Here is a 27,631-nt window from a genome sequence, read left to right as displayed (position 1 = left end):
TGATTTTTTTTTCCACAGGTGAAACTCCCTTCTATGCAGAGTCCTTAGTAGGAACTTATGGGAAGATCATGAACCACAAGAACTCCCTCGTCTTCCCTGATGATATAGAGATGTCTCAGGATGCCAAAGACCTCATCTGTGCCTTTCTTACTGACAGGTTTGCACATGGATCTCTAAATCATAAACACCAACACTTGTGTTTTGTGCTTCGGCAAGTATTCAGAGTATTTCACAATTTCAGGCTGCGCGGCATGTGCAGACAGTTGGCTGCATGCTCGGCTTTTCCTTCTCTACTTTTACTATTATACTAAAAGCTTGCATACGCACCAGTGAAACAGCATTGTTTGGATTGTATAACTGCACAGGGAGCTTTCACATCATAGTTCAACTTCAACCATTTCAGCTAAAGGACATCTAAAAAGACTTGGATGTAAAGACATAAAAATGTGTAGAAAACATCTTAAATGAACAGTGTGAGGAATGTTGAAAAGTCAGCAATTGGTGTTCGGTGGAGCAGGGGTAAATTCACCACTGTATCAGCAGATTTGGAGAGTAGATTATTCAATTCAAGAAAAAAGAAATTATTAAAGGACAAGGCTGACAATTTATGTTGTTTATATGTTTCTTATTGTTGGCAACTTTCATGAAAAGACCTAAATTAACAGTAAGCCACTCCATTTCCCAAGACTTTCTTTCCTGTGGCCACCTATCCCCAAACCCATTTGTTCCTACTGAAGATTTTAATCTTTAAAAACACATCAAAAATATATACTTGTATTTGTTTTAAAATGGCCGAATGATTTTCTAAAATTGCTGGCACTAGAGTTTTTAGCAAATGTTAGTTCAAACAGGAGCTAAACATTCATGTCTCAGGGACTGTTTGCCAGTGATTGTTTTCAGAATGTGGGGCTGACTCTGAATAAACTACAGTGCCCAGTGTTCATTATAATGAATGAACAACAATGTCCAACAATGCGGTTCATTCATTTGTTTTAAATACCTGTTGGATAACAATGGAGCACTATGGCACAGGAGGAATAACTGGCCACACAGACACTTCTTTCTGGGTTTCATTCCGGGTTCATTTTGGTCTCTTCATGGGATTAGTTGAGAAACAGAAAAAATACAGAGTATCACCAAACTAATCATTTAATAAAACTACTATTTTGTCTTATTCTGTCTTGTATCAGTGACTCCAAAACCTGAGAATACAGCAGTGCTAATCCCTGCTATTGTCTAAATACAGTTTTAGAATTGTACCAACATATTATCAGTATTAGAGGTAAAAGTTACATGAATGGGTGAGTGGGTGTGGTTGATGTACTGTGGTTAGTGGCCCGCCGCCCCTAGAAGAAACCACTTCCTGTTTACATTAGTAACCCCACCCCCTGGAGGGCTCAAACACAGGCCCTTTCTGCTTCAATACAGAGTAGCCTTTCATTTTCTTTCCTCACACAGTTTATTTACCTTCTCACTCACCATTCTCTCACCACAGACAGAATCTCACATGCATGTACGGCTATCCAGCCACACACACACACACACACACACACTGCATTCACTACTCAACCCACATGCTCTGTCACTGTCACCCCGTCGTGCTGAATCATTCCTGTAAGCACTGCCCTCCTCTTCTTTTTAGATTTTTGAACCTCTTTCCTTCTGTCCCATATGTTTTTCATCACTCTCCATTTGTAAATTTCTTTCTCTAGCTTTTCTTGGTGCCACTTTCCATTTCTCCATCCTTCCTTCTTTCTGCTATAACTTTCTCCTTTGCGCTCCTGAGGTTTTCCGGGCACTGTTTTTTTTTTTTCCTTCATGAGTGTTAGAGGGGTTTTAAAACTCTCCTTTCTCTTTTTCTTCCTCCCCGCCCCTGCCCTCTCTTCCTCTTGGCTGGGTCTGGAATGTCCCACACGTGGCAAGCCCAAACTGCCGCACCCCTCCAGCCCTGTACCCAGCGGTGGAGGAGGGAGGAAAGGGGGACGAGGCAAAAGAGAGAGAGAAAGAGACAGAGAAAGAGTGTGTTTTGTAGAGAAAGAGCAGAAGCAGGGAAGGCAGCAGCAGCACTAGAAATTGTGTTTGAGTCAGTCAGGTTTGTTGATGTCGCCTCCTGCACTCTGATCCCACAACCCTCACTCCCTCTCTCCTCCTGGATCTATATTATCTCGGGTATGACTGGCTAGAAGAGGTTTTCAGGCGTGTCCTGTGTCCACCAGTGGTCATGCGGCTCTCCATGCTGGTCAGTGTGGTCAGCGCCGAGTGGTCACTCCACTAGGCCGTGTGTTTGGGATGACATGTTGGTGATGATGGTGGGTGGAGGGGCGGAGCGGGGGTGTGTGTTTTTTGTGTTTGGGCTGAAGAGGCTCCGCTCACAGTCTTGGTCCTGTCACTGTTGTGCAGGACAGTTCGTCTGGGCCGCACCAGTGTGGATGAGATCAAATGCCACCCCTTCTTCAAGAACGACCAGTGGACCTTTGACAACATCAGAGAGAGTAAGTGTGTGCACATGCATGTTTTTGAATCTGTGCTATTTTTATTTTGCAGGCTCTCCATCTCTGGTAATGTTTTTTTTTTTTTACTTCTAGTCACCATTCCTCTACTTCTTATCATCTCTAGCTCATTCCTCTGCAGGTCTGTTCTGTTTCAGCCTTTGTTCATAGTTTATTTCCATCTCCTGAGCCATTAAGCCTGCATATATCGTACACATGCACTCCATATGCTGCCCACTCCTATCTTAAATTATATGACTGGATGCTGCACAGAGCAACACACATGAGCACATGATGCACAAAACCTGTGGGATAACCAGATGTGTATGAATTTCATTCGAGAAGTAAGAATTCATTTTTACTGCAGGTTCTACACTGCACAGTATAATACAGTGTTTTGCTGACAGTGCTAATGACGTTTATTGTAATACCTCTTAAATGTGCAAATTAAGTGCAGACAGTTTAATATAAGAAAATGTCACGGCCCAGGTTGGCTGTACCGCCCATACCATCAACACATACACTGATGAAACTAAAAGGCTGATTGAATGAAAGTAGGAATATTTCATTTTAAGTGGTATCAAGGAGCTGGTGTATGTAGCATGGCATAAAACATCAATTTATCTCAGACCAACAATCTTGCATGATGTAATGAGATTATTATAGTAACTAGTAACTAGCTTTTGTGATGTGTGATCTATTATTATTGGCTAATTGCACAGCTTTAAGAGTAGTAAGTGAACTTATATTACACGACGTTGTCACATTATCAGCAAACAACATGTTATATCTGCTGTCATGCAATAATTGCTGTTTAAAGTAAGAATATGATGCTGGTCCGGGTCGTTCCTATCCGGGAACGAAACACATTGTGATTGTAGTATTTTATTGTATTTTCTTTATGTTACATTTCATTTACATTTACAACAAAGAAAGGAAAGAAAACATCAAATCATCAATGCAAAATCTGTATATCTTCTGCATATAAAACAGCTATCCAGGGGTAAAAATGGTAAGAAAAATTAAGAATGATAGATAGAAGCGAAACCATAGCAACAGCCAAATGAAAAGGATGCACAGTACACATTAATTAGTCTCTAAGTTTTTAATATTATACTGAAGCTGTCATGATATCCATCAATTCTCGTTATCAAGCTTGTCCTTTACAGCTTTATCAGATCAGACATTATTAAAGTAGGAAGGAAAGAGGAAAAAAGATGGAAAGAAATAAGGGAAGGGGTTATATTAGGAATATGAACAGGACCTCTGTCTGTATATAATTACATACAGGCTCTTTTTCTTTGCCTTCCTGTCTCTCTGCTTCACCTGGCTCTGATTAAGACAACAGACAGAACTTCTGATCAGAGCCTGGCAGTCTGGAACATGAAACCACTGCTGTGCCGCTGCTGCTGCGCTGCTCAGCTCTCTTGATGTTTGCACATGCATGTCCTGTCACACACACACACACACATACACACTCAAAACAAGACACTGCTCTCATTCTGGCATCCCGCAGAGTGGCATGTACCTCTCAGCCTTCTGCGTCTGTGTTGGAATGACATTACTCCCTGCAGTGTGCGGCCATGACTCAGGAGTGTTATTGTGCAAGTTTGGAAGATTCTCCACGTTGTCTTCATGTGTATCAAGCTTATTAAGCACAGAGATGGTTGAGAGCAAAGAAGCAAGCACCGTGGACCGATGAATGAATGGATAGATGGATGGGATGGGAGGCAGCAGCACCCCCCCGCCATAGCAGCGGGGCGGGGCAGGTCCATGTGGGCTGTGTGGACCGGCCTAATGAGAGGGGGAGCCCTGGTTCGGAGGGCTGCTCCCGCTCTCTCACTCTCACTGTGGCCATGGCTGCCTGTCATTAGCCACCCGCTATCAGAGAGCATTCTGGGAAGTTGTGCCACAAGGGCCTCCACGGAGCAGCCTGTGTCTCTTTCTGTCTCACCACATTTTGGCTTTTTTTTTTTCTGCCTCTTCTTTTTTATTTCCCCCCTCATTTGTTTCATTCCTGCGCTTGATCTCTCCCTGTATTTTCTCCACCATCTTTGAGTCACATTTGTCACGCTGAGGGTTGTGTCTTGACCTAACAGTAATGAGCTCTTTGCTCAGAGCCAGACCTGCACTGGTCTGAGGAAGTCGATGCATAATGGCTGCTTGTTTTTTTTTTTTTTTTTTCTTAATTAGGAACTATTTCTAGGCTAAAGGACTAGCTTCGTTTTATCTGATTGGCCCTTTGACACGATTTTGTCCGTCCGTTGTGCAGGCGTTTAAAGTGTGCCTGCTCCTGTGAGAGGAGAGCAGAAGGAGTGTTCTCTCCTGGCGTGTTTAGGCCTCGCTTTTGAAAGGCACTGTGTGTGGGGCACAAAGCGAGCACTGTACGGGAAAAGGAGTGGTGTCAGCCTCACGCCAACCTGCAGAAAGCTCACTCCTGCTACGAGCACTGCCAAAGTTGGCACAGTATTTACTCAGAAACTCTCCTAAAAAAATACTCACTCTTAAGAGTTTGTACTTTAAATACCTCTGGCACCACGTCTTCATCATTGATAGTCACAGTTTATGTTAAACATCATGCTTCTCTTCTCTTTCCTCACCCCCCCACCCGCCGGTTTGCACCTCCTCCTGGCTCAATTTCGCTCCATGACTTTTTCTCTCTCTCTCTCTGTCTTTGCTTGTGTCTTCCAGCTGTGGCCCCAGTTGTGCCAGAGCTGAGCAGTGACATAGACACCGCTAACTTTGACGACATAGAGGATGATAAAAGAGATGCTGAGACCTTCCCTCCACCCAAAGCCTTTGTGGGCAACCAGCTACCATTTATCGGCTTCACTTACTTCAAGGAGGACCAGTGAGTGTTTTATTCTGCTATTTTATTTTTGTGCTCATACTTTTTTATCTGAACTCATGCTTGCTGATCTTCTATTTTTGTTTAAATAGAACTTAATGTACTTTTATTAGTATTTTTGGTGATTTTAACTCAAAGACAAAGTAGTGCTTCTGTTTGGGAATATTTCACAAAGGCCTCTAGACTCAGGAAGCGGGTTTAAGGACAGCGCCGTGCTTCAAGTGCAAGAGGCAGAGAGAGACAGCTTCACACCCGTACCTTTAATACAGTCTTACACCAGTCAGACACTGTATGCCTGTTTGAGCTCCACACTGCCGCCTTGTTCTGACAGCCCCTTTAACTGCCCTCTTTGCTTATGATGAAGTCTAGTTTCTGAGCCCTCGTCTCAAATATAAAAAAACAACACTTCTGTGTTTGATTCATGATCCTATAGTTCTTCAGCCATTGGTGTTTTAACCTCCAGGGGTGTTTTTACTTTTTAGACTTGTACTTATGAAGCTGAAGGTTCATATATTAATCGTATTTTCTCCTTTGCGTGAAGCTCAGAAAATGAAGTCAAGGTCAGAAAAATTTTTTAGTCAGTAAGTGACAATAAATCCAAGGCACAAGTGTTATGCCAGGTCAGAGGTATGTATATACAGGTGGTGGGCGAAATAGGTGAAATTTCTTGCCAAGATGTGAATACATATTGGGCAGCGAACAAAAAGTCTGCCTACAGGCAAACCAGCCTTCCTCAGATTTTAGGTACACTGCATCTTTAACTGTGACTTTGGGGATGATGTCTTTAATTTTTTAGCAGTATGTATGGGCACATTTCCATTTTTAAAAATTGAGACCACAGTGCAAGAACCGTTAACGTATCGGCTTCAGATTCTGTGGTCGCTATACAGAGATGCAGCAGAGTCATGTAATGATTACCAGAGGTATCTGCCCACCATTTATAAGTCCACCATCATGGTGAACAGTTGGCAACATGCAGTGTGGGTTGGAGGACTTCTCTAAAGGTAAACCCATCCAGATGTAAGAAGAAGCCCTGAAAGATCTTCAGACCTTATTGCTTTTTTCCACAGTGCAGGCTTCCAGCTTTCGTTCTCCATGCATGAGTTTATTGGTCCTCAGTACGAACGCTTTCAAATTGGTAGCCATAAAGTTGTGCAATAAATGTAACATGTATTTGGATGGACATTCAGCTCCCCCTTGACAACCCAGATCTGATTAGGGCAAAATACATCACTGCTGTGTTAGAAACACAGTGGTGTTGGATGTTGTCAGGGATGGAAAACCACCTCAGGTAAACTCAGTTGCAAACACTCATGGCTCTCCCCTGTTTTTCTTTTCACTTCAAGGCTGCTGAAGGAAAGTAACAGTAGTTCTGAGGAGGATATAGAGGACTGCAAGGAAAACTCTGAGGATAAGGAGTATTGCTCAGACAGTAAGAAAGAGGTGGGTGGGGTTTTTTTTAATGTGTGTGAGGTCTTAAAATTACGTTAAAAGGAGAGAGATAAAAGACAAAATGAGAGATGGAGATGGATATTAGATAACAGAGTTTTTCTTTTCTGTTAATATGTTGGAGCAGCTGCAGAAAAAGCTTCATCAGCTGGAGGAGAAGCTCGACCATGAGATGCAGGCCAAAGATGAGCTGGAGAACAAGTGCAAGTACGACTGGACAAGTAACATCTCATTCAAGCAGTTAATCACCAAAACTCTGTGATTTTTACAATAAGAACGTCATGAAATTATTACATAACTGTCCAATTCATATCCAACAAGGCCGTGCTTGTAGAATCTTAATATTCATCATTACCAAATTAATTTTGAGATGCTGGTATAATTACTGTAACCAAAACAGGCCATTACTGAGAGGACTGACAGTTTTTTCAGCCAGTGAAGGGAATTTACTGTTGTGTGTCATCCATTGGATGAGGCAGGAAATCTGTTTGATTGCTTTACACAACTGAACATCAGCAAAGCGAACAAACAGTCAGTTGGTAATTTAGTGTCCGTGTCTGGTGCATGTCGACAATAGTCCATTAGTCATGTTTGATTAGGGTATGTGGAAATTTCGAGTACGTTTTGTGTTACAAATTTGCATATAAATGAAGAAAAGCTGAAACACGTACTTGGTGATTATAACAGAACAAAAGGCAACTTCCTCTTCATGAACTGTGGGTAGAAGTCTGTAACAAAGCTATTCTTTTTTTCCCCAGAAATGCTACCAACCGTTTAGACAAGCTGGTCAAAGAATTAGATAAGGAGGTAAGCACGGATGGATGCATTTCAACCGCACCTGATACAATAAAGTGGGTCTGAGTTCATTCCTCTCACACTGTTTGTGGTTTCCACTCTGATTAGATGAACAGCAGGCAGAGAGTGGAGGCCTCGCTGAGACAGCTGGAGAGGGAGCGAGCTCTGCTGCAGCACCAGAGCACAGAGACCCTGCGTAAGGTGGAGATTGAGGCTGACAGGAAACGCAGCCTAGAGAATGAACGTAAGCAACTGTGAAAAATCCTGTCTAAATATTATCTAAAAACTCTTGAGGTCCTGAGTTGTTCTCTTATTCTCTGATATTTTGGTTTGGCAGTAGTTAAACGTCTTAACCTAATGAAACTTCAGGACATCCTAGGAGCCCTGTATCCTGCTGTGTATTAATATAAATACAATCTTTCTTTAGGCTGATCATGGTACTTTCAGGGTTTACTGCATATGTTATATCAAATATTGCACCAGCCTTTATTTGTCTGTATTTATTCATCAGTGAACAATCTGAGGGACCAGCTAGAAGATCTTAGAAGGAGGAACCAGAATTCCCAGATATCCAATGAGAAGAACATCCAACTGCAGAAACAGGTGAGGGGACGTTTTTTTTAGCCTCACCTTCACACAGGTTTAAGTAGCTTTGTCCTTCTTTTATTGATCATTTTTCATAGCGATTCACTGTTTCATATTTATGCAAATCAAACATGCAAATTTAATAATCCATATTCATGCAAGAAACTTCTGATTGCATTATTCTTTTTCGTTTCCCTTTTTAAATTGCTTTAATTTTGCTGCTGCGCTGACCCAGTTTTGCCTTCAGGGAAAAAAAAAAAACAAAGTTTCATCTTGTCTTTTTCTCATCTGTAGCTCGAGGAGGCCAACGTTGTGCTTCAGGCCGAGCAGGAGGCGGCGGTGAAGCTGAAGAAGAGTCAAGGAGAGGTGCAGAAACAGGTCCAAAGCCTGGAGGTTAGCCTCAGGGAGATGCAGGAAAAGTGCAGCCAGCTGGAAAAGAGCAAGATGGAGCTGGAGAAGCAGCTGATGGGGCTGCAGGCCGAGCTGGAGGAGGAGAGGAGAGACCGCAACCTCGGGACAGAAACTATTACTGACCTACAGGGTGAGACACAGGTCTCTGTTATACAACAATAGCTATTGAAAAGCACTGATTAACTAGTCCAGAGTAGATTTAAAGCAACACTATGTAACATTTGAGAGAAGAAATAATTCATTATTCACTTTTCAAATGAAAAGTTGAATTTATAAGCAATAAAACACACTGTTATTCAAGTCATTACAGCCAGAGATTTTACTGCTACAGCTTTACTTGGTCTGGTATGACCAGTACTTTAAAGACGAGATTGCTGTATAACAGACAATACTGTTGGTTTGCTGACTTTATGACCCATTTTAACAAGGTGCTGAATATTATTCCATGACTCTCAGTTGTAGCCATTGTGGCCACTGTTCAGCAAAAGTTATATAGTTTACAGTTAATTCATATAGCCCGCACCCAATGGTTTGAAATTAACAAAGTAGAAGAAAAACTGCTAAAACCCAGAATTTAAACAACCAGCCAGGCAATATTTAAAAGCCTTTTATATTGCAAACTATAATTTGTCTATTAAAATGTTATAAGGTGAGCAATGTTAGAATTCAACATTCGAAAAGGTTAACTCACTGCTACAACTGCAGGTAATTAATCTGTGATTTTCATGGGCTCACTCAAAGCTACTGCCGTAAACATGTCCTCAGTAGCAGGAAAAAGGCATTACACAACTCGGAGCTGGAGGCTGGACAGGGTATTAGATGTGAATCGTTTTTTTGGACCAGGCCTTGGGAAATATCCGATCATAGGTGGAAACATCTGTTCAAAAAGCTGGGAGCAAAGCAAGAGGCCGTTAAAGCCAAAGCCCGACCGAAGCCAGCACCTCTAGTGAGACACTGTTTGGAAAGTTGAACGTGCTCGGTCCACGCACAGAGGCCAGTCGCTGAGGTCAGAGGGGACATATCGAAACAACGGCGCTGACTGTTTGCTGTGATGCCTCATGCTTTTTTTTCCTGGTAAAAAAATCTTCCATGTGGGTGGAGTTAGTCAAAGGGAAAATAAACATTAAGTTCAGTGTTTTTCATGTATTAGACGCAAACACATGCAGGAGCTCTATGTAATGTCTTACTTTGCATCATGTCTATTTGAAACTGACTAATTCAGGTGCATTTACATCAAATGTTTGCAGTCACTGCATCCTTTGGTCTCTGGTCCTTTCTCTGACTGTGTTACTTTTATTTCTGTCTCCGTTCTCCATTTTCAGGACGTATCTCTGGCCTGGAAGAACAGGTGAAAGAGCTGAAGTCATCTCTCTCCAAGGTCCAGTCTGAAAAGAAGCAGCTACAAGAGAAGCTCAATGACCTGGAGAAGGTTGGTTTCCATTTCTAATTACTGATTTCCAATGTGAATTGAGAGTTAGCTCCAGCGAGCCTAAAAGGCATTTCTCCTGAGAACCTACATTTGACATTTCTAGCTTTCATATTGCATCTTTTCCTCTAGCTATTCCCAGACACTAAGTTCAATAAATACAATATTCCTATGAAATATTAGCCACTAAAAACCTCTAATACCAACTTCTGACTCTGTAGGAAAAGAGCAATCAAGAGATCGACCTGACGTTCAAGCTGAAGTCACTCCAGCAGAGTCTGGAGCAGGAGGAGGCGGAACACAAGGCCACCAAAGCCAAGCTCGCTGATAAAAACCACATCTATCAGTCCATCGAGGAGGCAAAGTCTGAGGCTTTGAAGGGTGAGCAAGCAGGAGGACAAAAGAGTCAAATATATTAAAGAGTAGATAAGAAAAGCATCAGCATACGGTCGGTAGTTTCAAGTTAATTTACTCGCAATTACCTTACCTCACACTGATATTGAGATTATAAAATCAAAGAGGCTTCAGCTATTCAGGAAGGCTGCAGCAGAAATGAAGCAGCCACTGGAGAAAGGTTAAAGGCTGATTGATAGAATATACCTTGGACAAAAGCCATTTGAAAATAATTCTGGTTTTACGCCAGCATTGTGACAGAAAACTATAACAGCCTGGCCTTCAAATATTCTGCTCTGATTATATTTCTCGCACTCTGCCATTTATCTGGCGCCTCCCCAGTGGGCTCAAGGAAAGGCAAAGATTGTTTTGTCGATACAGTGTTTTTTATTGAGTGCAGCATAGATTCCCCTCCTGATGGTTTCTCCCCCCTCCGGTCATGTCCTTTGGTCCAGAGATGGAGAGCACCCTGCAAGAGGAGCGTAGCCTGAAGCTGCAGGTGGAGGGCAAAATGCTGCAGCTGGAGAAGGACCACTCCATGCTGGACTGTGACTACAAGCAGGTGCAGCAGAGGCTGGATGAGCTGCAGGCACAGAAGGAGAAACTCTCTGAAGAGGTGTGTCTATGTCTCTGTGAAAGAAAAGGTCATTTTCCAGTAGTAAGTGCCTCACACTCAGTACTCGTCTGTGACCTGGAGTGAACTTCACCAGGACCTGCTGCCTGAAAACTATGATAAAACAACAAAAACAGAGTGCATCACATGCTGCTGTTGTTTGTGATGCTGACACAGTCGATTCAAATGGGAATTTGTCTGTATTTTTAGACTTTTTATAAACTAACAATTTGTGATCCATAATGAAAACAGTTCCCCATATGTCCATGCATAACCGTCATTTACTGCCCCCCCGCTGAAAGTGCTCATGCACGCCCTCATGTGTTTGGGCAGGTGAGGAACCTGAACTCACGTCTGGAGCAGGAGATCCACAAGCGGAGTCTGAGTCAGAGCGAGCTGAAGATGCAGAACCAGCAGGTGTCGGTCCTCCGCTCCTCAGAGAAACAGCTCAAACAGGAGCTCAACCACCTGCTGGAAGTGAAGCAGCTCCTGGAGAAACAGAACCAGGAGCTACGCAGGTCAATCACACACACACACACAACAGCAGCAGCATTTGGTAGTGTTGTAATATTGTTGGCAAATTAATTTGGAGAATTTAAATTCATTATATCTGATTGGAGGAAAGTGCTTTGGCTCTGGTGTTCAGTTGGCCCAGAACAACGACTGACAGGTTTTTGGTGCTGTTCCAGGGAGAAGCAGGAGGCTGACGGCCAGCTGAAGGAACTGAAGGACCAATTGGAGGCAGAGCAGTATTTCACGGTAATTCTCACTAATATTATTTATTTAATTTTTTTGGGCAATCAAATGCAAAAACAGTAGTGACAGCCAAATATTTGAAGCTCAGCATAGCTGAATCAACAGAGCAAGAAGCTATGTATCTACAGTGATATGAAACTGACTGAATCTTGTCCTCCCCCAAGACTCTTTACAAGACACAGATCCGTGAGCTGAAGGATGAGTGTGAGGAGAGAAATAAGCTGTACAAAGAGGCACAGCAGCGACTGGCGGAATATGAGGAGGAGAGGTAACTGTGATTACTGGTTTGTTCTAACCACCAGCTGAAAGCCAGTCTGTCCAAAGACCAGAAATACACAATAAAAAATACAACAAACTCACATATGTTGAGGTCAGAGAGTTAAATGTCACTGACAGTGAAGAATCTAAAGCGTGACATTTATCTGTACTTTAAATAATGGAACAGACTTTCCAGATTAGTGTTAATTCTTCCTCTGTGCATTCATCTCACAGCCAAAAAGCAGGAAATGACCTTTAACTGGATGAGTGAAGTTTTACCAGATTAGCAGAATTCCCAGATGCACCACAGCCACATAACACTGTCCGCAAGTGGACTATGATGCAGTGTAAATCGCACTTGGGAAATCACGCATTTGCAAAAGGGTCATTAACATACTGATATATGTATACACCATATAGGCAGTCTATTTCTGACTAGCATAATCACAGCAGGGATTTTTTTTCTGTCAGTCAAACATTTCTCCTGTTCAAGCTGTTTTAATAAGATGATAATTACAGTTCCCACTCTCCGTCCCTCCACAGGGATTCTCTGACATCCCAGCTGGAAGCCAGTTTGACCAAGGCTGACTCTGAGCAGCTGGCTCGCTCCATCGCAGAGGAGCAGTACTCCGACCTGGAGAAGGAGAAGATCATGAAGGAGCTGGAGATTAAAGACATGATGGCAAGACACAAACAGGAGCTCAGCGACAAGGAGGCCACCATCAGCTCGGTGAGATCGGAGTTTGGGTCAAGGCCATTTTTTAGTTTTTAGTCCAGAAAGTGTATTTTGTTAAAGGATAAACTCCAGTATTTTTAATGTGAGGTACCTATAGTTGTGTAAAGGATCTGAATACTTCTGCTTTGACTGAAAGTCACACAGTAACACAAACTAGCCAACCAATCAAGACAATGGTATTCTACCAGCTTCTGTGTTCTGCAGGGTAAAATTACTATTTTTGCCAGTGTGTGGTAGTGATATTTCTGGTTAAACAAAAGGATTTTACTCTTTAATAAAAACTTCCATCTCTGTAGGAATCCTATCCATAATGTTAGACACAGATAACAATCTGAGCCTCTCAGTGACAAAATCGAGCACTTTAGTGGACTTTTCTTCGAGGTAGACAATTGCCCATTGGATTACATTGTTTACGTCAGCACTTGCTAGCTTGCATCTTCCTCGCTGCCTTTTGTTGCCACATTGCAACATGTCTTGGTGGACTATCACCAAAATGGCAGAAAGAAAGGAAAAAGATACAAACAATACAGGGACCCACTTACAAAAAGCATTGCTCAGAGATTGTTGTGGTCAAAAGCTCCACAGGGGACCTTTTAACGAGTAGTTAATTGTCCTCAGCTGGTGGCTCAGGTATGAAATTCAACCTGATTAGACATTTGGGTTAAAACTGAGTTCCAGCTCCTGCGAAACACTTGGGCTGGATAAATAAGGCTTGCTTGCTGTTGTATGCATGGACGAGGCTCACTTCTACCCTGTCACTCCGCACAGCTTGAGGAATCCAATCGCACTCTGACAGTGGATGTAGCCAACCTGGCCAGTGAGAAAGAGGAGCTCAACAACCAGCTGAAAGAAATGCAGCAACGTAAGTGTCATGTTGAGTTAATGAGCACTGCAAAGAGCAGATTGTTACAGAAATGACATTTTCATTTGGCCCTGGAAAATGTGTTGAAAAGCTGTCTCGCATATCTAGATGATTTATGGGGAGAAAGCTGTAAAAATGTCATAAAAAGTAGGCATCAATCTCTCCATCAGGGAAGAGATTAATGTCTGTAGAAAGGCGCTATGAGTTATGGATTACTTAAGTGAAAATGTATATGAGCCCTGAATTGATATTCATCTCTGCTATTTATACAGAGTTCCAGAAAGCCAGGGAGGAGGAGAAGCACATGAACTCACTCAAACTGTCCTTTGAAAAGCAGCTGCAGAATGAAAGGACACTAAAAATTCAGGTGTGTGTCTGGGTGCCTACACAGGTCTGGAAAGCCTGGAATGTTTCCTATTCTTTGATACTTTTGAAATATTTTTTCACAGATGTCTGTTATGTCTCATCATTTGTTGTCAAGAATAATATTCTGCTACAGGCCTGTGTTGCACTCTGGGCATAGGTATAAAAATCTGTCTCGCTGCAACATTGATATTCCCGCAGGCTTCCTTGCGTATATACTAAATTCATATTTATCTTAAAGAGATCTCTGTAAAGCTCCAGTATATTGTGCTTTTTTGCTTTCAGGCTGTCAACAAGCTGGCGGAGGTGATGAACAGAAGGGAGACGGTGCGGGGAGGCCACCGAAGCATCGACACCGAGGTTCACAGGAAGGAGAAGGAGAACAGGAAGCTGCAGCTGGAGCTGAGAGCGGAGAAGGAGAAACTCAACAGCACCATCATCAAATACCAGAAGGAGCTGACGGAGATGCAGGCGGTCAGTACGCCCACGCTGCCAGAATATAACCGCTTGAAATATATACAGATACATTTACCACACAACATCTGTGTTTCTGTGAGACACTGAAGAAAGCTGAATTTTTTATTACAAATTAAAATCCTGATTATGTAGCAAAATGTAGATGGAAATGCTCTCAGATACAAACAGGCTTTAAATGACTGTATCTGCTTGGAATTAATAGGCTTTTTAATTAGTCGTCCCAAGCATCAAGTCATAAATCAATGACATTCAAAGCTGCCCTTGAAGTGTAGGAGTAAAAGTCCCTTGGGTTGACTGCAGAAGCCAACAATTGCACACCTTTATCCTTGGGACAACTCACAGATGCCTTTTTAAAAAAATGCAATTGTAAATTTAAGTATTAAGTCATACATATATACATATACAGTGTTTCCCTGTATTTCTTTAAAATCTTTCTTATTTCACAGACAAACTAATTAATTCATTTGTTTGGAATCGTTGACACCCCAGAATTTAAAACAAAGTGCTACAGAGACAACAATAGCAGGGTAGTTTAGAGCTTCTCAATCACTGTTATCATTGCTGGGATGTTGATATCCATATTACGCTGTATTCGATGAAAATCTTTTGGATAATGCAACTACATTTGTTTTAGAAAATCCAATCTCCGGCCTAGCTTCTCTCCCAAATTAGCCACGGACTAACTTGGGGCTTATCCTAACTTTGAGCAATGGAAAAGAACTTGAACCGCGGGTAAAAGTCTGCTCATGTCTGTCGTTCAGCTCATAGCCGAAGAGAACCAGGTGCGTTTGGAACTCCAGATGGCGTTGGACAGTAAGGACAGCGACCTCGAGCAGCTCCGGTGCCAGCTCACCTCCCTCAGCGTTCACTCTCTCGACTCCACCAGCATCAGCAGTGGCAACGACCTGGACATGGGCGACGGATATCCAGGTAGACGCTTCAGTCTCACGCTTGCCATCACACTGATTTGGCACCAACATTCAAAACCAGATCCGTGAGCAGACACACATCTGCGTGCGCCTTTCTTGCATTCCTCTCTGCTGTCTCTCTTCCTTCCTGAGTTCTTGCTGTTTCCTTTTGTTTTCACTTTGAGCCTCTTTGTCTTCCAGGCTGATTGTGTTTGACCTTTTCCTCTTTATGCTTCCTCCTTTTTTTTTCTTTTCCTCCTTCCCTACCTCATTTCACCTCAACTTCTCTCTTTGGGGTCCGGCACAGTGCGCATTACTCACTCGCACACCTCTGAATCAATGTCCTTCACCTACCAGCGCACACACAAATCTGTCTGCATCGACACTCGGCCTAACCTTCGCTCCACCCGCCCTCTCTTTGACTCTGACTCCGACTCTGAGGATGAAGAAGAAGAATGTGACGGGCAGGTGGAGCAGGGCCGCCGTCCCCTGGCCCTCACCTACGAACAGCCCCCTGAGCCCGAACCTGCAGGTGACCCTGCATGGAGGTTTAAACCCGGGGAAATTAAAGCTGCAAGTTGATCTAACGATGGTTTAGAGCATTTATCCATCGAAATATTTTCAGTGTTTTTATCTTCATCAGTCACTCAGTTTGGAAAGAAATAACCCCTAACCCTAGTTCAAAGCAAAGTTGCAGTTAATCCCTCTGCTGTGTTGACTCCGTCTCCACTGCGCTTTAATCCTTTTTAATGTTCACTGGACACGAGAATACTCACAGCTTGACACTGCTCTGCTTTGTTGAAAATTTATTCCACTGTGGGGGGGAGAAAAAAAAAAAAAAAAAGTTTGCATGTAGAGTTTTCTTTGTTTTTTTTTCAACTTAAATGTTCACAGTATTTAAGTTCCTTCTAACCTTTGTAGTTCTCACTGAATATTTTGTTAGTGTTTGTTAAAACCATAAGAGCAGGGCTGGGCTTCCTGTCTCTTGCCCTTTGGTTTTAGCAAGGAATCATTTCCTCTCTGAGTGATGCCACCACAGCTTAAAAATGTCAAGGTATTCTTCAGCGCCTCACATGATTAAAGGCTATTCTCCTCTTTGTGTTAACATCTTCCTGTTTTTTTTTTTTTTTTTTTGTTTGTTTGTTTTTTGTTCCTCTCTGCTAACTAGACTCCAGGCTGGAGGGTTGGATTTCACTTCCTACCAAGAACACAAAGCGGTTTGGCTGGGACAAAAAGGTAATGTATCCACCATTATTTCTTGTACCTACAGATTTGTTTTCTTAGTAATTACCATTAGTATTGAGTAACACCCACCCCCCTCCACCCATTTTGGCCTTTGTTTTTTCCTTTTCCTTTCACAGTATGTGGTGGTGAGCAGTAAAAAGATCCTGTTCTATAACAGTGAGCAGGACCGAGAGCAGGCCAACCCCTTCATGACCCTGGACATTGAGTGAGTCGTTTAAAGCAGAGTTTGAACGTGCAACGCGATTAACAGTAATGATAAAAATTATGTTAGAGATGCTTTTAAAGATGAAGCCTGCGTCTGAGGTGAGCCCCTCATTCACTCATTCACTACCTGCCTGAGAGTAGACACTCAATACTAGCAGTAAATTGAGATTTCAGACACAAAAGAGTAATTTTCTCAACTATAAAGTAAAATGTAGCACATTGCATTTGGGGTTGTTAGAAGGAAGTAGTGTACATGCCACAGACACTACTTTTTTCACCCATTGTGGAATTTTTGAGGGCGTTATATAGTCAAATAAAATGGCGGACAGGAAATGTAGGGCCCTGTATAGTGAATAGGGAGTGATTTCTGGCACGCCCAGCTATGCCGCTAGCGTGGGTAAAAGCAGAAAAAGAAAATAAGATCAAATGTGGAATAAAAACAAAAGAGAAACATTAAAATAAAGCACTTAGAAACAATGACTGGGTAACAATGAGTTGTAGAGAGGGAGCAGAATGAACTAAAACTGGGGTAAGCAATAGGATAACCGTATGATATGATATATTGTGCCATTTAAAAACACTCAAGTTAATTTTTTAATTGCTTTATACCTGGAGTAATAATTACACTTGTTATCCTGGGTGAGCTCAAGACTTAAGACCCCTTCCATCTCGTTCCTTCCTGCAGTAAGCTGTTTCATGTCCGACCTGTCACTCAAACTGATGTGTATCGTGCTGATGCCAAAGAAATTCCGAGGATATTCCAGGTAATGAGCTGGGAGCCTTCCTGTTCCCTTCTCTTTCTCTTTCTCCTTTCGCAGCCTTGTCACTATAATGCAGGTGTGGTTTTCTAAATTCACCCATCCACCTCAATAAATCTTCAATAAAGTTGCGTCCCCTTTCTTTCCTCTCCCCAGATCTTGTACGCCAATGAAGGTGAGAGCAAACGGGAACAGGAGGTCGTAGTGGAGCCCACGCCGTTTGGCGATCGCTCCTCCTACATCAGCCACAAGGGCCATGAGTTCATCCTCACCCTCTATCACTTCCCGTCCAGCTGCGAGGCCTGCACTCGGCCGCTGTGGCACGTCTTCAAGCCCCCGCCGGCCCTCGAGTGCCGCCGCTGTCACACCAAGTGCCACAAAGACCACCTGGACAGGAAGGAGGAAGTTATTGTGCCCTGCAAGGGTCAGTATGCTCAGTCGAGTGTTCATAAAGAACTTGTTTCTCCGATATTGATTTGGAGTACATACAGTTACATAGTTACTTCCCAACTGCACTACGACAATGGACAACATGAAAATATGTCCATTGGTCTGTCCCATGATGGTAAACACAATATGTCAGGAATACCTCAAAGTTCTTCAAATCTGGCACAAATATCCGCTTAAGGATAAAATGATTAGATTTTGGTGGTGAAAGGTCAAGGTCAGTTTGAACCCATAAAACACAGTTTTGGCCACAACTCAAGAGTTTACATGCTAATAATGACTGAAGTTCACACAAATGTCTAACAGAGTAAAATGATGATTTGATGATGCTTTGTATCCAAAAGGTCAAAGGTCAGCTTCACTGCGATCTGTTTGGAGCTCCAAACACACTGTTATCTTTCCCCTGTTTCTAATCCATCTTTAATCTGTTTTCTTTAACAGTGAACTACGACATGTCCACCGCCAAAGAGCTGCTTCTGCTGAGCAACTCTCAGGAGGAGCAGCAGCGCTGGGTCAGTCACCTCCTCAAACGCATCCCGAGGAAACACCCGACGATGAGTCCTCCCTCGGCGGCGCAGAACACCCCTCCTGAAGCGACGCCACATTCCTCTCCACGACTCTCGCCACGGCCCTCACCCAGGGAATCGCCTCGTATGTCGGCCCACCGTGGAGCTATAAAGATCCAGCCGAGCAGACAGCAGCAGTCATCGGGGAAGACCAGGTGAGGAACCAGGGAAAGCAGTTTGGAATTTTCAGTGAATTCAGAAAATATTTTAAACTTTCAGCCACATTGAAACTTAACTTCTTCCTGTAGTCTTTTTTTATTTGACTGTAATGAGTGTTTACACTTGACCACATTGTTCCCAAGGTCATACTTCCTGTGGCTGATATGTAGGGCTTGTTTCCAGTTTTTATTGAAACCACAAAATAGGCTATTCATATCCCAATATTAAAGCTCCAAAACAAACAAAATAATGAGTACAGCTTTGGTGTTTTGACAAGTTTTTTTTTTCTTGTTACACTTTCTATTTGAATCTATTGATCTATAAATAGGTGGTAATGAGGTACAAATTGGGGTTGGAATTTGATTTTAAACAGGTCATTTGCAAAGGGTATTAAAAAAAACTAATTTTAACAATAAGCTGTGGTGCTTATCAGCAGTTCATTTGTGTTTTCTACCAATTATTTTTACTAGAAGCATTTTATGAGCTGGCGCCATCACAAGACAACCTAATTTACTTTAGTGATTGGTATCATTTTGCAGCAGGAAACATAACTTTCACAAAACCAAAAAAAACGAGGCTGAAAATCTGAGCTAATATAATAAATAAGTGTAAATTTCAGCAAGATTGCAACTGATTTTAAAAACTATGTTGTTTTTTGGTCTCTTGATGATTCTCTATCCTGTGTCGTTGAAAGGGGACTAAAGCTGTAACTGACACAGTAAACAGCCTTCCTGAATCATTTGCATAGCCTACGCATAACTCTGTATGCAGCATTAATGCTCCAACACAGCACCTCACTCAGCATCCGTAGCCACCTAATTGAGTAGAAAATGGCACCAAACCACCCGAGTGACAGTTACTAACTGTATCTGTCCTGTTTTTTTTGTGACTGATTAAGACACTCAGTTGTCCAAGTTTTGCTCTCTCAGCCACAACCTGACTCTCATCCCCCAGCAGTGGCCCCATGCTCCGTATCATCCTCCACTGACCCCCTGACCTCTTCACCTCTGACCCCACCTTTCTATACGTCTCTCATGCTGGGAGACTGTAAGTAGCAGAGCTTTGTGTGCCGCTCCGCCCACCATAACGCTGCGCTGCTGTGCCTATTAACCCCCTCTCATCAATAACACGCTGCAGTTAGACACTCACCAACTACTCGCAGCTCTACACTGCCCCCTGGTGACCGTGGCAGGTATTACCCCAACATGTTATGACGCACTAAAGGCTTTTGACAGCTCAGTGAACTTCACACTTACTGTTTCAGATTGCTTGAGTTTGGCCTGAAAGACTGGAGTTGGTCGTTGGATGATGTCGATAATGATGATGATGATGATGATGATATGCTCTTCTGAGGAAGTGAAAGAGGGGGGACAGAGGGTAACTGGACCTCTGCATGAATCATGTGTGTTTGCAGTCTGTAGGAGGCGTTAATGTAGCCAGATTGAAGCATGTTTTCTGTGATTTCCAAATTTGCTGTTGAGTGCAAATCATGAACTCTGTGTTTGAATTTCATCACTGTTACAAGAACAGTTTGACGTTTTGGGTAATATGCTGGATGCACACGCTTATAAAGCAGACAGGTTTTGAAATAATCTTGATCTGGATGTTTGCAAAGTAAAATATTAAAGTAACAGTTGAACATTTTGGCTCATTTGTTTTAGCTGTGAGAAGATCAATACCATTCTCATGCCTGTATGGGAAGGCTACAACCATGCAGCTAGCTTATCTTAGCCTAGCTTAGCATAAACAAATTATTCTTCTTTGCAAATAAGCAAATTTCCAAAATTGTTGAATTATTGGTTTAATATTTTACTTTTTGCAAACATATAGATCAAGATTATTCCCATATCTGCCTTCTCTTTATACATATTTTACTCATGCTTTGTGTGGACAGCTTCCTGGTTTAATGTGTGGATTATGTGTGGGCGTGTCTTTGAAGTCCTGTCATTCTGTACCTGGTAGCATCCCAGGTTTTCATACCATTTTCTCTCTCTCTCTATCTGTCTCTCTGTCTCTCTCTCTCTCTTCACAGTTAACCCTGGCTGATCAAAGATGTGTGTTTTCATCTTTGTGGATTAATAACCGCAGTCTGGACGAAATGCCTACATGTGTTATTTGTTCAGGGAACTAGACTGGAAAAAAAAAAAGAAAAACATTCACAGAACCTGGCTGTCGTCATGAGAACTGGGACTGTGTTTGTCATTTTAACAAGAGGAAAATGAGCATAGCCTCTTCATATTACAGTGAGACTTCATCCAAAGAAAAATGAAAAAAGCTCAATGCCTTGTGATTAAACCTGCCTTATTTTATAATCATCATGACAAAAACATGGACATTTTATTCTGTCAGATGCAGTGACTCCCTTGGGTTTATATTTGTGAAGTGTTAAGCATGTGTGTGAACATTTGTACATAGGATTAAGAGGTCTGTCTGTGTATATATACACAGAAAATGTAGCTCATAGTATATGATTGTTCTATTTTCATGGATATAACTCTGCAGCACATTATACAGTCCTGTAAATGTATGAATACACTTTTGCTGAATGGAAGATTTTACATCATTATGAGTCGATTTTCTTGGACATACTTCATTACACAAAGTAAGACAGAATAATGAGAATCAAACAGAAATTATGTGTTTTCTTCTTGCCATTCATGACAAGTTCAAATAAATTCTGTTACCCTGAAAATGAATAATTCACGTTTCATTTATGTTTTAAATCCCATGTGTAGGATTTGTCGCAGTATGTTGCTGTGAAAGATTTAGAGTGATATATTACAAAGCAAGCCAAAAAAAAAAAAAAAAACATGACTCACAGCATTGCAAACAGTGGCTCTAATGATTTATTTTGTGCCTTGATGTCTTATTTGAAAGCTTTTAGACTAGATTTCACACAGATTTCCCCTCCAGTATAATGCAGAGAAAGCATCAAAAGCAGTAGCAATGTAGCGTGTGAAATATACTGACAGAGTCAAGTTCAATGATTCCCACATCTTCCCCAGTTGCACTATACCTGAATTATTAGTGCGGTATCACATTAATTACAGTAGGTGTGAGCATGTATATGATATATCTAAATCAGTATACACAGTGATATTCCTTATGGGGGGGGGGGGCAAATCCCCTTAATGTAAATATGTAAATCATTAAACTTGAGGGTGAAGACATGTTTTGAGGTTAGGGTTAGGGTAAGTCTCCGGGAAATGAATGTAAGTCTATGTAATGTCCCCTGATGTCATGGAGACAAGTGTGTGTGCGTGAGAATCTCTCTCTCTATATATATATATGACAATATACAGTCATATTTGGTATCACAGACACATTATAAACACAGACATGTTATAGAACAGGATGTTATATCTGACTCCAGTATATTTTAGGAGACTGTTTGAACTATACCAGAATAGGTTTGTCTCTATCTCAGTAGTGCATGTGGAGTGAGTGGGCTTGACTGAAATAAATCTTTCAGAACAGCCTAAAGCCAACTGGCACTCATCATACATAATGTAGCAGTTCATCATGTTGCCCATCTGCTAAAATCGTATTTCATACTGCAGGTCTAATCCATTCTTTTTATCAGCTGTGTGACTGTAGGTTCTGGTTAAAATATCATGAAACCTACTGTACCAACCACTGTGACCTCCGGTGACACGCACCCTCCTGCTGTTTCTTCCCCTTTTTTTTGAATATATAGTCATTCTTTTATCTCTAGTCTTTCCATTTAGAATAATAAGAATCTTGTAATATGCATATGTAATGGGCTACCTCTATGTTGCTGTGTTGCTTCTTTGCCTCACATATTGTACCGTACTTGATGTGCTAATGATGTTCTTTCAAGAACACAGTGTACTAATGATTGTTACATTGTTTAAACTTTGTCCTGAATTTGTGTCTGATGTCCTGTGTATGTCCTTTGTGAGACTGGATTGCTCTAACTGGCAGGTAAGTGGATTGTTTTTTTTCTTGTTGTTTCTTGTTCATTTTTAATTAATGTTTTTTATGTTAAAATATGATATCATTATTGATAAAAAAAAAAAACATTTCTTGACATTTTGACTTTTAGTTAATTATTTGCTCCATTAGACACTTGACACTTACCATCAGTTGAATGTGAATAACTTCGTTTACTTAATTACTGCACTGTTTTATGTGAGCATTTCTTTTTTACTTTATACTTCTTCTCAACTACATTTCAGAGGCAAATATCACACTTTTTATTCCAGTGCATTTATTTGCTGATCAAGATTTTACACAACTTATAGATTATCAACTACAATACATAGTTACTGTTGAATATGTGGCCCCAACTCAACCAACTCACAGATGCCATTTTTCTACATAATGATTCGTTTTCCTTGTAACACAATAACAAAATTTTGAACACAGGACCTATAATGGATACATTTACTTAAGTAAAGGATCTGAATACTGCTCCTGCTACTGCTTGTGGAATCAGTATATTTCTACTTCGGTTCCACACAATCCACTAAATAGTGATGGATAGGGTTTACTGCTATATTACCGAAGCCATGTCATTTTAAAGTGTTTGCATCTATACATCAGTGCACAGTGAATCATTTCTTTCTGCTGAGCAAACATCTTGTGTCTTGCGGTAGTTAGCTTGTCTCCATGACTCTTAATTTCCAGCAAAAATAAATCAAACCCATCTGATTTTAAATTGATGATCATGCATTTTTACCTCTTTCTCACAAGCTCTCCCCCTCCCCCTCTCCCATCCTTCCCCATGGTAGAAAAATCCAAAGTGCAACATAATATAAACAACTAACTCCCTCAGTAGCATGCCAGCTGAGATATACATGCTCACATTAAAAGCAAAGTTTTCAACATAATGTTCCAGAATCAGTTATAAGCTGAAATATTGTATTTAACACACCAACAAAAAACCATGTTTCCAGGTCTTGTACTTTCCCTGCAGGTTAGAGTGAGTCAGTCTGTTGCAACCACCTGTCCTTGACGAATGTCTGTGCAGTGACGGCTCCTTGTTTACTTAATGACTAATGATTAGATCGGGGGGTTCTGTTCCCCAAATGACTCAGTAATTTGCAAGAGAACACTGCTGATATAAGGAGCAGCCTGACTGATACTCATTCAGCTAGAAAACAACAGTAAGTTTTATTTTGTTATTCATGTGCGTGACCTGGAAATGATGCCACTTGTACTGGTTTTTATTTGTGTTTAGATGTTTTGCAGTGGTGCAATATTTCAGTAAGATATATAAATTGTCTCAGGTTTTCCAAGGTCTCATCCACCTCATATTTAATTCTCTGTGTCCTTCCTCTCTTGTGTCCTAGTAATGAAGGCCTGGTGTGCCCTTGCTTTCCTCTGCTTGGCATATTTCTGCCACAGTGCTCAGTCCTGCCCTGCTTTTTGCAAATGCTACGCCAGAAGAACCGAGGTGGTCTGTCACGAGGTTCCTCTGACGGAGTACCCCACCGAGGGTCTCCCGAAGAACACCACCTCGCTGACGATCCAGTACACAAATATCACCTCCATCTCTGAGGAGCACTTAAGCGCCACACCCCTGCTGCAAGAGCTCCACTTGTATAGCAACCACCTGCAGCAACTTTCCTCTAATCTCCTCAGGGGCGTTCCTCACCTCCACACCATAGATCTCACAGACAACAAACTGGCTCACCTGCCTGCGGACGTCTTCAGCCACGCCCCGCTCTGCAGCTTGGTGCTGAAGAACAATCAGATTGAAAAAGCAGATGCAGAGTGGTTTCCTGATAACAGCAGCCTCACCTGGTTGGACTTATCTGGGAATCATTTAAGGAAGATCCCAGCTACTTTCTTCCAGAAGCTGCCACACCTTGAGAATCTTGACCTTTCCGACAACCGCCTAGAAACATTCCCTGCAGATTCTCTGGACCTGCTGACCAAACTTGAGAGGCTCAACCTGCAGAGCAACAAACTGGACACCCTGGATGCATCTACATTTCAGAGCACCCGCAATCTCACCCATCTGTTCCTTGCTCGGAACAAGCTCAGCAAAATCCCACAGAACCTTTTTCAGGAGCTCACGCAGGTCAAAGTCCTGGGACTGGATGACAACCAGCTGAGCCACATCCCTCCTGGTTTGCTGGACCAGTTGAATTCCCTGGATGACGAGAGTCTGGACCTGTCTGCCAACCCCTGGCTGTGTGATGGGAAGGTGGAGTACCTCTGGAGGTGGCTTCAGAAGAACAAGAAGAAGGTTTTCCTGCCAGAGACCATTGTATGTGCTAAACCTCAGTCTCTGTCAGCGCGCTCAGTAATGTCACTGACTGAGAGTGAACTAAACCCCCAGTCTTAACATTTTCCATACTCATATTAGTTATTTGATATGGTAATGCACCCAATTCAGGCTGTCACAGCTGTCTGACATTTCAGTGAATGAAACACTTTATTAGTGTAACCCAAGAATATAATTAAATATGATGTGAATAAAGCATTTAGGAATTTCTGTCTGTCCTTGCTCTTTTATTGAAGACAAAATGTATTGTGAAAGTAACAGTTTAACATTTTGGGAGAAACGTTTTGTAGCTTTATTGCCAAAAGTTGATGAGAAGATTGATCCCACTCTCTGTACTATCTAATATAAATAACCTAATGAGGAAATAGTTAGCTTATCTTAGCATAGCATAAAGACTGGAGGCAGGGGTTAACAGTCTGTCCAAAACTAAAAAGAAATCTTTATAGCAGCACCTCTAAAGCCTCTAAACCATAACATTATTTATACTCTTTTGAAGGATAACTCTGATATTTTTTGAATCGGGGGTTACCTTTAAGTGTTTTGGGGCATAAATGATTCATAGGGACAAAAACCTTTGGAATTAATTAAGCAGTATTGAGCAAGAATGGTATACCCAGCAACCACAAACAGCTGCTGCAATCCAAACAACTGGGCACTTATTCCCATTAATCCACACACATTCATCCTTGCCTCCATGGAAAACATGGAAAAATAAGTCTCAGGTTCAAAAATACCAGAGTTATCCTTTAATATGTTTGTATGTGTGTTCTTTAAAAACAGAAATCCTAACATCAAGACTATATAATGATAAAAGATGGATGAAACACCTCATTTTTGACAATATTTTTTGCGCATAGAAATTAGTTAAACATACTGCTGCATGGAATATCCCTGCAGGAATGAAAAAAAGAAAATATTGATTAATGTGTGGTAACTTTACTTTTAGAAAGTACAGAGAGAAGTAACCACTCACCAGTTGATGAGCTGGTTTGTTTGCTTTGTTTTGTTTGCCTCTTGCAACATTTTGTCCTGACTCACTGCTGGGAACAAATATACTCAACATTGTATAAAACTAACACCAGGTCCAAAACACAGGCAGTTCTACTGTGCCTTTCAGGTAAGATTATGCATTTATAATCATGATTTTCACAATTCACTGAGTTTACCTGTAAATTCTTTATCATCTGTGCTTATATGCTATAGTATATATTTTCTCCGTGCAGTGTTTAAAGATGAAGTTGTTGCTGCTCCTGACCTTCACTGCACTGGCTGAATTACGTTACCAAAAAAGAGGCTCCCACTCCTGCCCAGATCTGTGCTCCTGCAGAGGTGGAGTGGTGGAGTGCAGCCAAATCTCCCTCACACATTTCCCCACGGATGGTTTATCCCCCAACACTACTCGACTGTCTATCCAGTCCACCAAACTCAGCACTGTTACAGCCAGTCATTTGAGCACTCTGCCACTTTTAAATTACCTCCAGCTGTATCACAACAACCTGACGAGCCTTCCCTCAGATCTGCTGAGGGGCGTTCTTTATTTAAGCACATTGGATCTCACAGGTAATCGGCTGAATCATCTGCCTCAAAATGTCTTCAGCCATGCCTTTCTGCATAGTCTGGTCCTCAAGAATAATCAGATTGAGAAGGTAGATGCTGAGTGGTTTTCCGTCAACAGCAGCCTGACGTGGCTGGACTTGTCCGGGAACCGTTTAACCGGCGTCCCGTCCGCTTTGCTTCAGAGGCTGCCCAACATCCAGAACCTAGACTTGAGTCATAACAGTCTGCAAGAGCTACAACTTAATGCCCTGGAGAATCTGCACCACCTGGAGACGCTGAACCTCGCCGGGAACAAGTTGACCTCCCTGAAACCTACAACTTTCACCCAAAATCTGAAACTGTCCCAGCTGTTTCTGCAGGAGAATCAGCTCAGAGATCTTCCAGCGACCCTCCTCCAAGGTCTCCAGAACCTTGAAATGTTGCTGCTGAATCAGAATCAGTTGCAGTACCTCCCCTCTGGTTTTCTGGGTGAGACGAGATCCTCTTTCCAGGTGATCCTAACAGGAAACCCCTGGGTGTGTGATGAGAAGATTGAGTTTATGAAGAAGTGGCTCACTGCACATCCTCAAAATGTCTTCTTTCTGGACGAGGTGATCTGCGCAGAGCCTGAAGGTCTCAAAGGTCGACAAGTGGTCTCCTTAAGTGACAGTGAGCTTGGTCGTACAAAATCACTTTACTCACCCACTTTAATGTCACTTTAATTAAAACTGAATGTCAAATTAAAAGTTACCACTGTATCAAATCCTGAAATAAAGAACCCATTCCTTTATTCAGCACTGCTTTCTTATGATCTCTCCTTGATCTGTCATTGTTTGGATACTGTCCAGCCCACTGGGTGGCGTAAGATGCTCAATAAATTTTCAAAGCAATAATCTGAAAAGATAATGCATCTTATTTATGAATCTATTTACTCTGTGGGTCCCAGCCAAAAATGTGTTAAAGCAAATATAAATGCTAATATATTCAGATGTTAGTGATTTAAAAAAAGAGAAACTGTCCACAAGGCACATAATGTCAGGTAAATATTAACAGACTGGAGTTTAATCCTCATTCCTAAATGATTGATAATG

General features: G+C 41.8%; 3 protein-coding genes across 17 annotated transcripts in view; all 3 read left to right on the top strand.

The window, feature by feature from the left end:
• Positions 1-21,447, top strand: part of rock2b (rho-associated, coiled-coil containing protein kinase 2b) — a 72,261-nt gene extending 50,814 nt beyond the window's left edge. For 7 of the 14 annotated variants that reach the window (XM_051071835.1, XM_051071836.1, XM_051071837.1 and 4 more), the window contains exons 7-34: positions 19-157; positions 2,401-2,492; positions 5,181-5,340; positions 6,684-6,780; positions 6,914-6,993; positions 7,545-7,593; positions 7,690-7,825; positions 8,093-8,184; positions 8,461-8,707; positions 9,900-10,006; positions 10,225-10,384; positions 10,852-11,012; positions 11,343-11,527; positions 11,699-11,768; positions 11,930-12,033; positions 12,567-12,753; positions 13,528-13,621; positions 13,894-13,988; positions 14,270-14,458; positions 15,223-15,391; positions 15,677-15,901; positions 16,538-16,605; positions 16,731-16,819; positions 17,504-17,582; positions 17,733-18,000; positions 18,465-18,744; positions 20,013-20,125; positions 20,781-21,447. In XM_051071835.1, coding sequence (XP_050927792.1) covers positions 19-157; positions 2,401-2,492; positions 5,181-5,340; positions 6,684-6,780; positions 6,914-6,993; positions 7,545-7,593; positions 7,690-7,825; positions 8,093-8,184; positions 8,461-8,707; positions 9,900-10,006; positions 10,225-10,384; positions 10,852-11,012; positions 11,343-11,527; positions 11,699-11,768; positions 11,930-12,033; positions 12,567-12,753; positions 13,528-13,621; positions 13,894-13,988; positions 14,270-14,458; positions 15,223-15,391; positions 15,677-15,901; positions 16,538-16,605; positions 16,731-16,819; positions 17,504-17,582; positions 17,733-18,000; positions 18,465-18,744; positions 20,013-20,100 — 3,710 coding nt within the window. In that variant the 3' untranslated portion in view covers positions 20,101-20,125; positions 20,781-21,447. Of the gene's footprint in view, positions 1-18; positions 158-2,400; positions 2,493-5,180; positions 5,341-6,683; positions 6,781-6,913; positions 6,994-7,544; positions 7,594-7,689; positions 7,826-8,092; positions 8,185-8,460; positions 8,708-9,899; positions 10,007-10,224; positions 10,385-10,851; positions 11,013-11,342; positions 11,528-11,698; positions 11,769-11,929; positions 12,034-12,566; positions 12,754-13,527; positions 13,622-13,893; positions 13,989-14,269; positions 14,459-15,222; positions 15,392-15,676; positions 15,902-16,537; positions 16,606-16,730; positions 16,820-17,503; positions 17,583-17,732; positions 18,001-18,464; positions 18,745-19,677; positions 19,796-20,012; positions 20,126-20,780 lie in introns of all 14 variants that reach the window. The other 7 variants (XM_051071840.1, XM_051071838.1, XM_051071839.1 and 4 more) reach the window with 7 other exon arrangements.
• A 1,120-nt stretch (positions 21,448-22,567) lies between these two features.
• Positions 22,568-25,214, top strand: LOC108895961 (leucine-rich alpha-2-glycoprotein). 2 transcript variants are annotated; one of them, XM_018694978.2, is made up of 3 exons: positions 22,676-22,693; positions 23,688-23,877; positions 24,064-25,214. In XM_018694978.2, exon 3 carries the CDS (start codon positions 24,066-24,068, stop codon positions 25,062-25,064), a length of 999 nt encoding a protein of 332 aa, XP_018550494.1. In that variant the 5' UTR covers positions 22,676-22,693; positions 23,688-23,877; positions 24,064-24,065; the 3' UTR covers positions 25,065-25,214. The 2 variants fall into 2 exon arrangements, with proteins under 2 accessions (XP_050927802.1, XP_018550494.1); XM_051071845.1 differs by lacking the exon at positions 23,688-23,877 and having other exon boundaries at positions 22,568-22,693.
• Positions 25,215-25,969: 755 nt separating this feature from the next.
• LOC108895960 (leucine-rich alpha-2-glycoprotein) lies at positions 25,970-27,334 on the top strand. The gene is made up of 2 exons (XM_018694977.2): positions 25,970-26,121; positions 26,228-27,334. Exon 2 carries the CDS (start codon positions 26,237-26,239, stop codon positions 27,260-27,262), a length of 1,026 nt encoding a protein of 341 aa, XP_018550493.1. The 5' UTR covers positions 25,970-26,121; positions 26,228-26,236; the 3' UTR covers positions 27,263-27,334.
• Positions 27,335-27,631: the final 297 nt, after the last annotated feature.

The sequence above is a fragment of the Lates calcarifer genome, linkage group LG7_1 (genome assembly GCF_001640805.2).
Source record: "Lates calcarifer isolate ASB-BC8 linkage group LG7_1, TLL_Latcal_v3, whole genome shotgun sequence".
NCBI classification, from domain to species: domain Eukaryota; kingdom Metazoa; phylum Chordata; class Actinopteri; family Centropomidae; genus Lates; species Lates calcarifer.
This window is presented reverse-complemented; position numbering and strand designations above follow the sequence as displayed.

Bases quoted from the DNA above. Each gene is read 5' to 3' on its own strand.
- LOC108895961 (XM_051071845.1), top strand. From the start codon at position 24,066: ATGAAGGCCTGGTGTGCCCTTGCTTTCCTCTGCTTGGCATATTTCTGC.
- LOC108895960 (XM_018694977.2), top strand. From the start codon at position 26,237: ATGAAGTTGTTGCTGCTCCTGACCTTCACTGCACTGGCTGAATTACGT.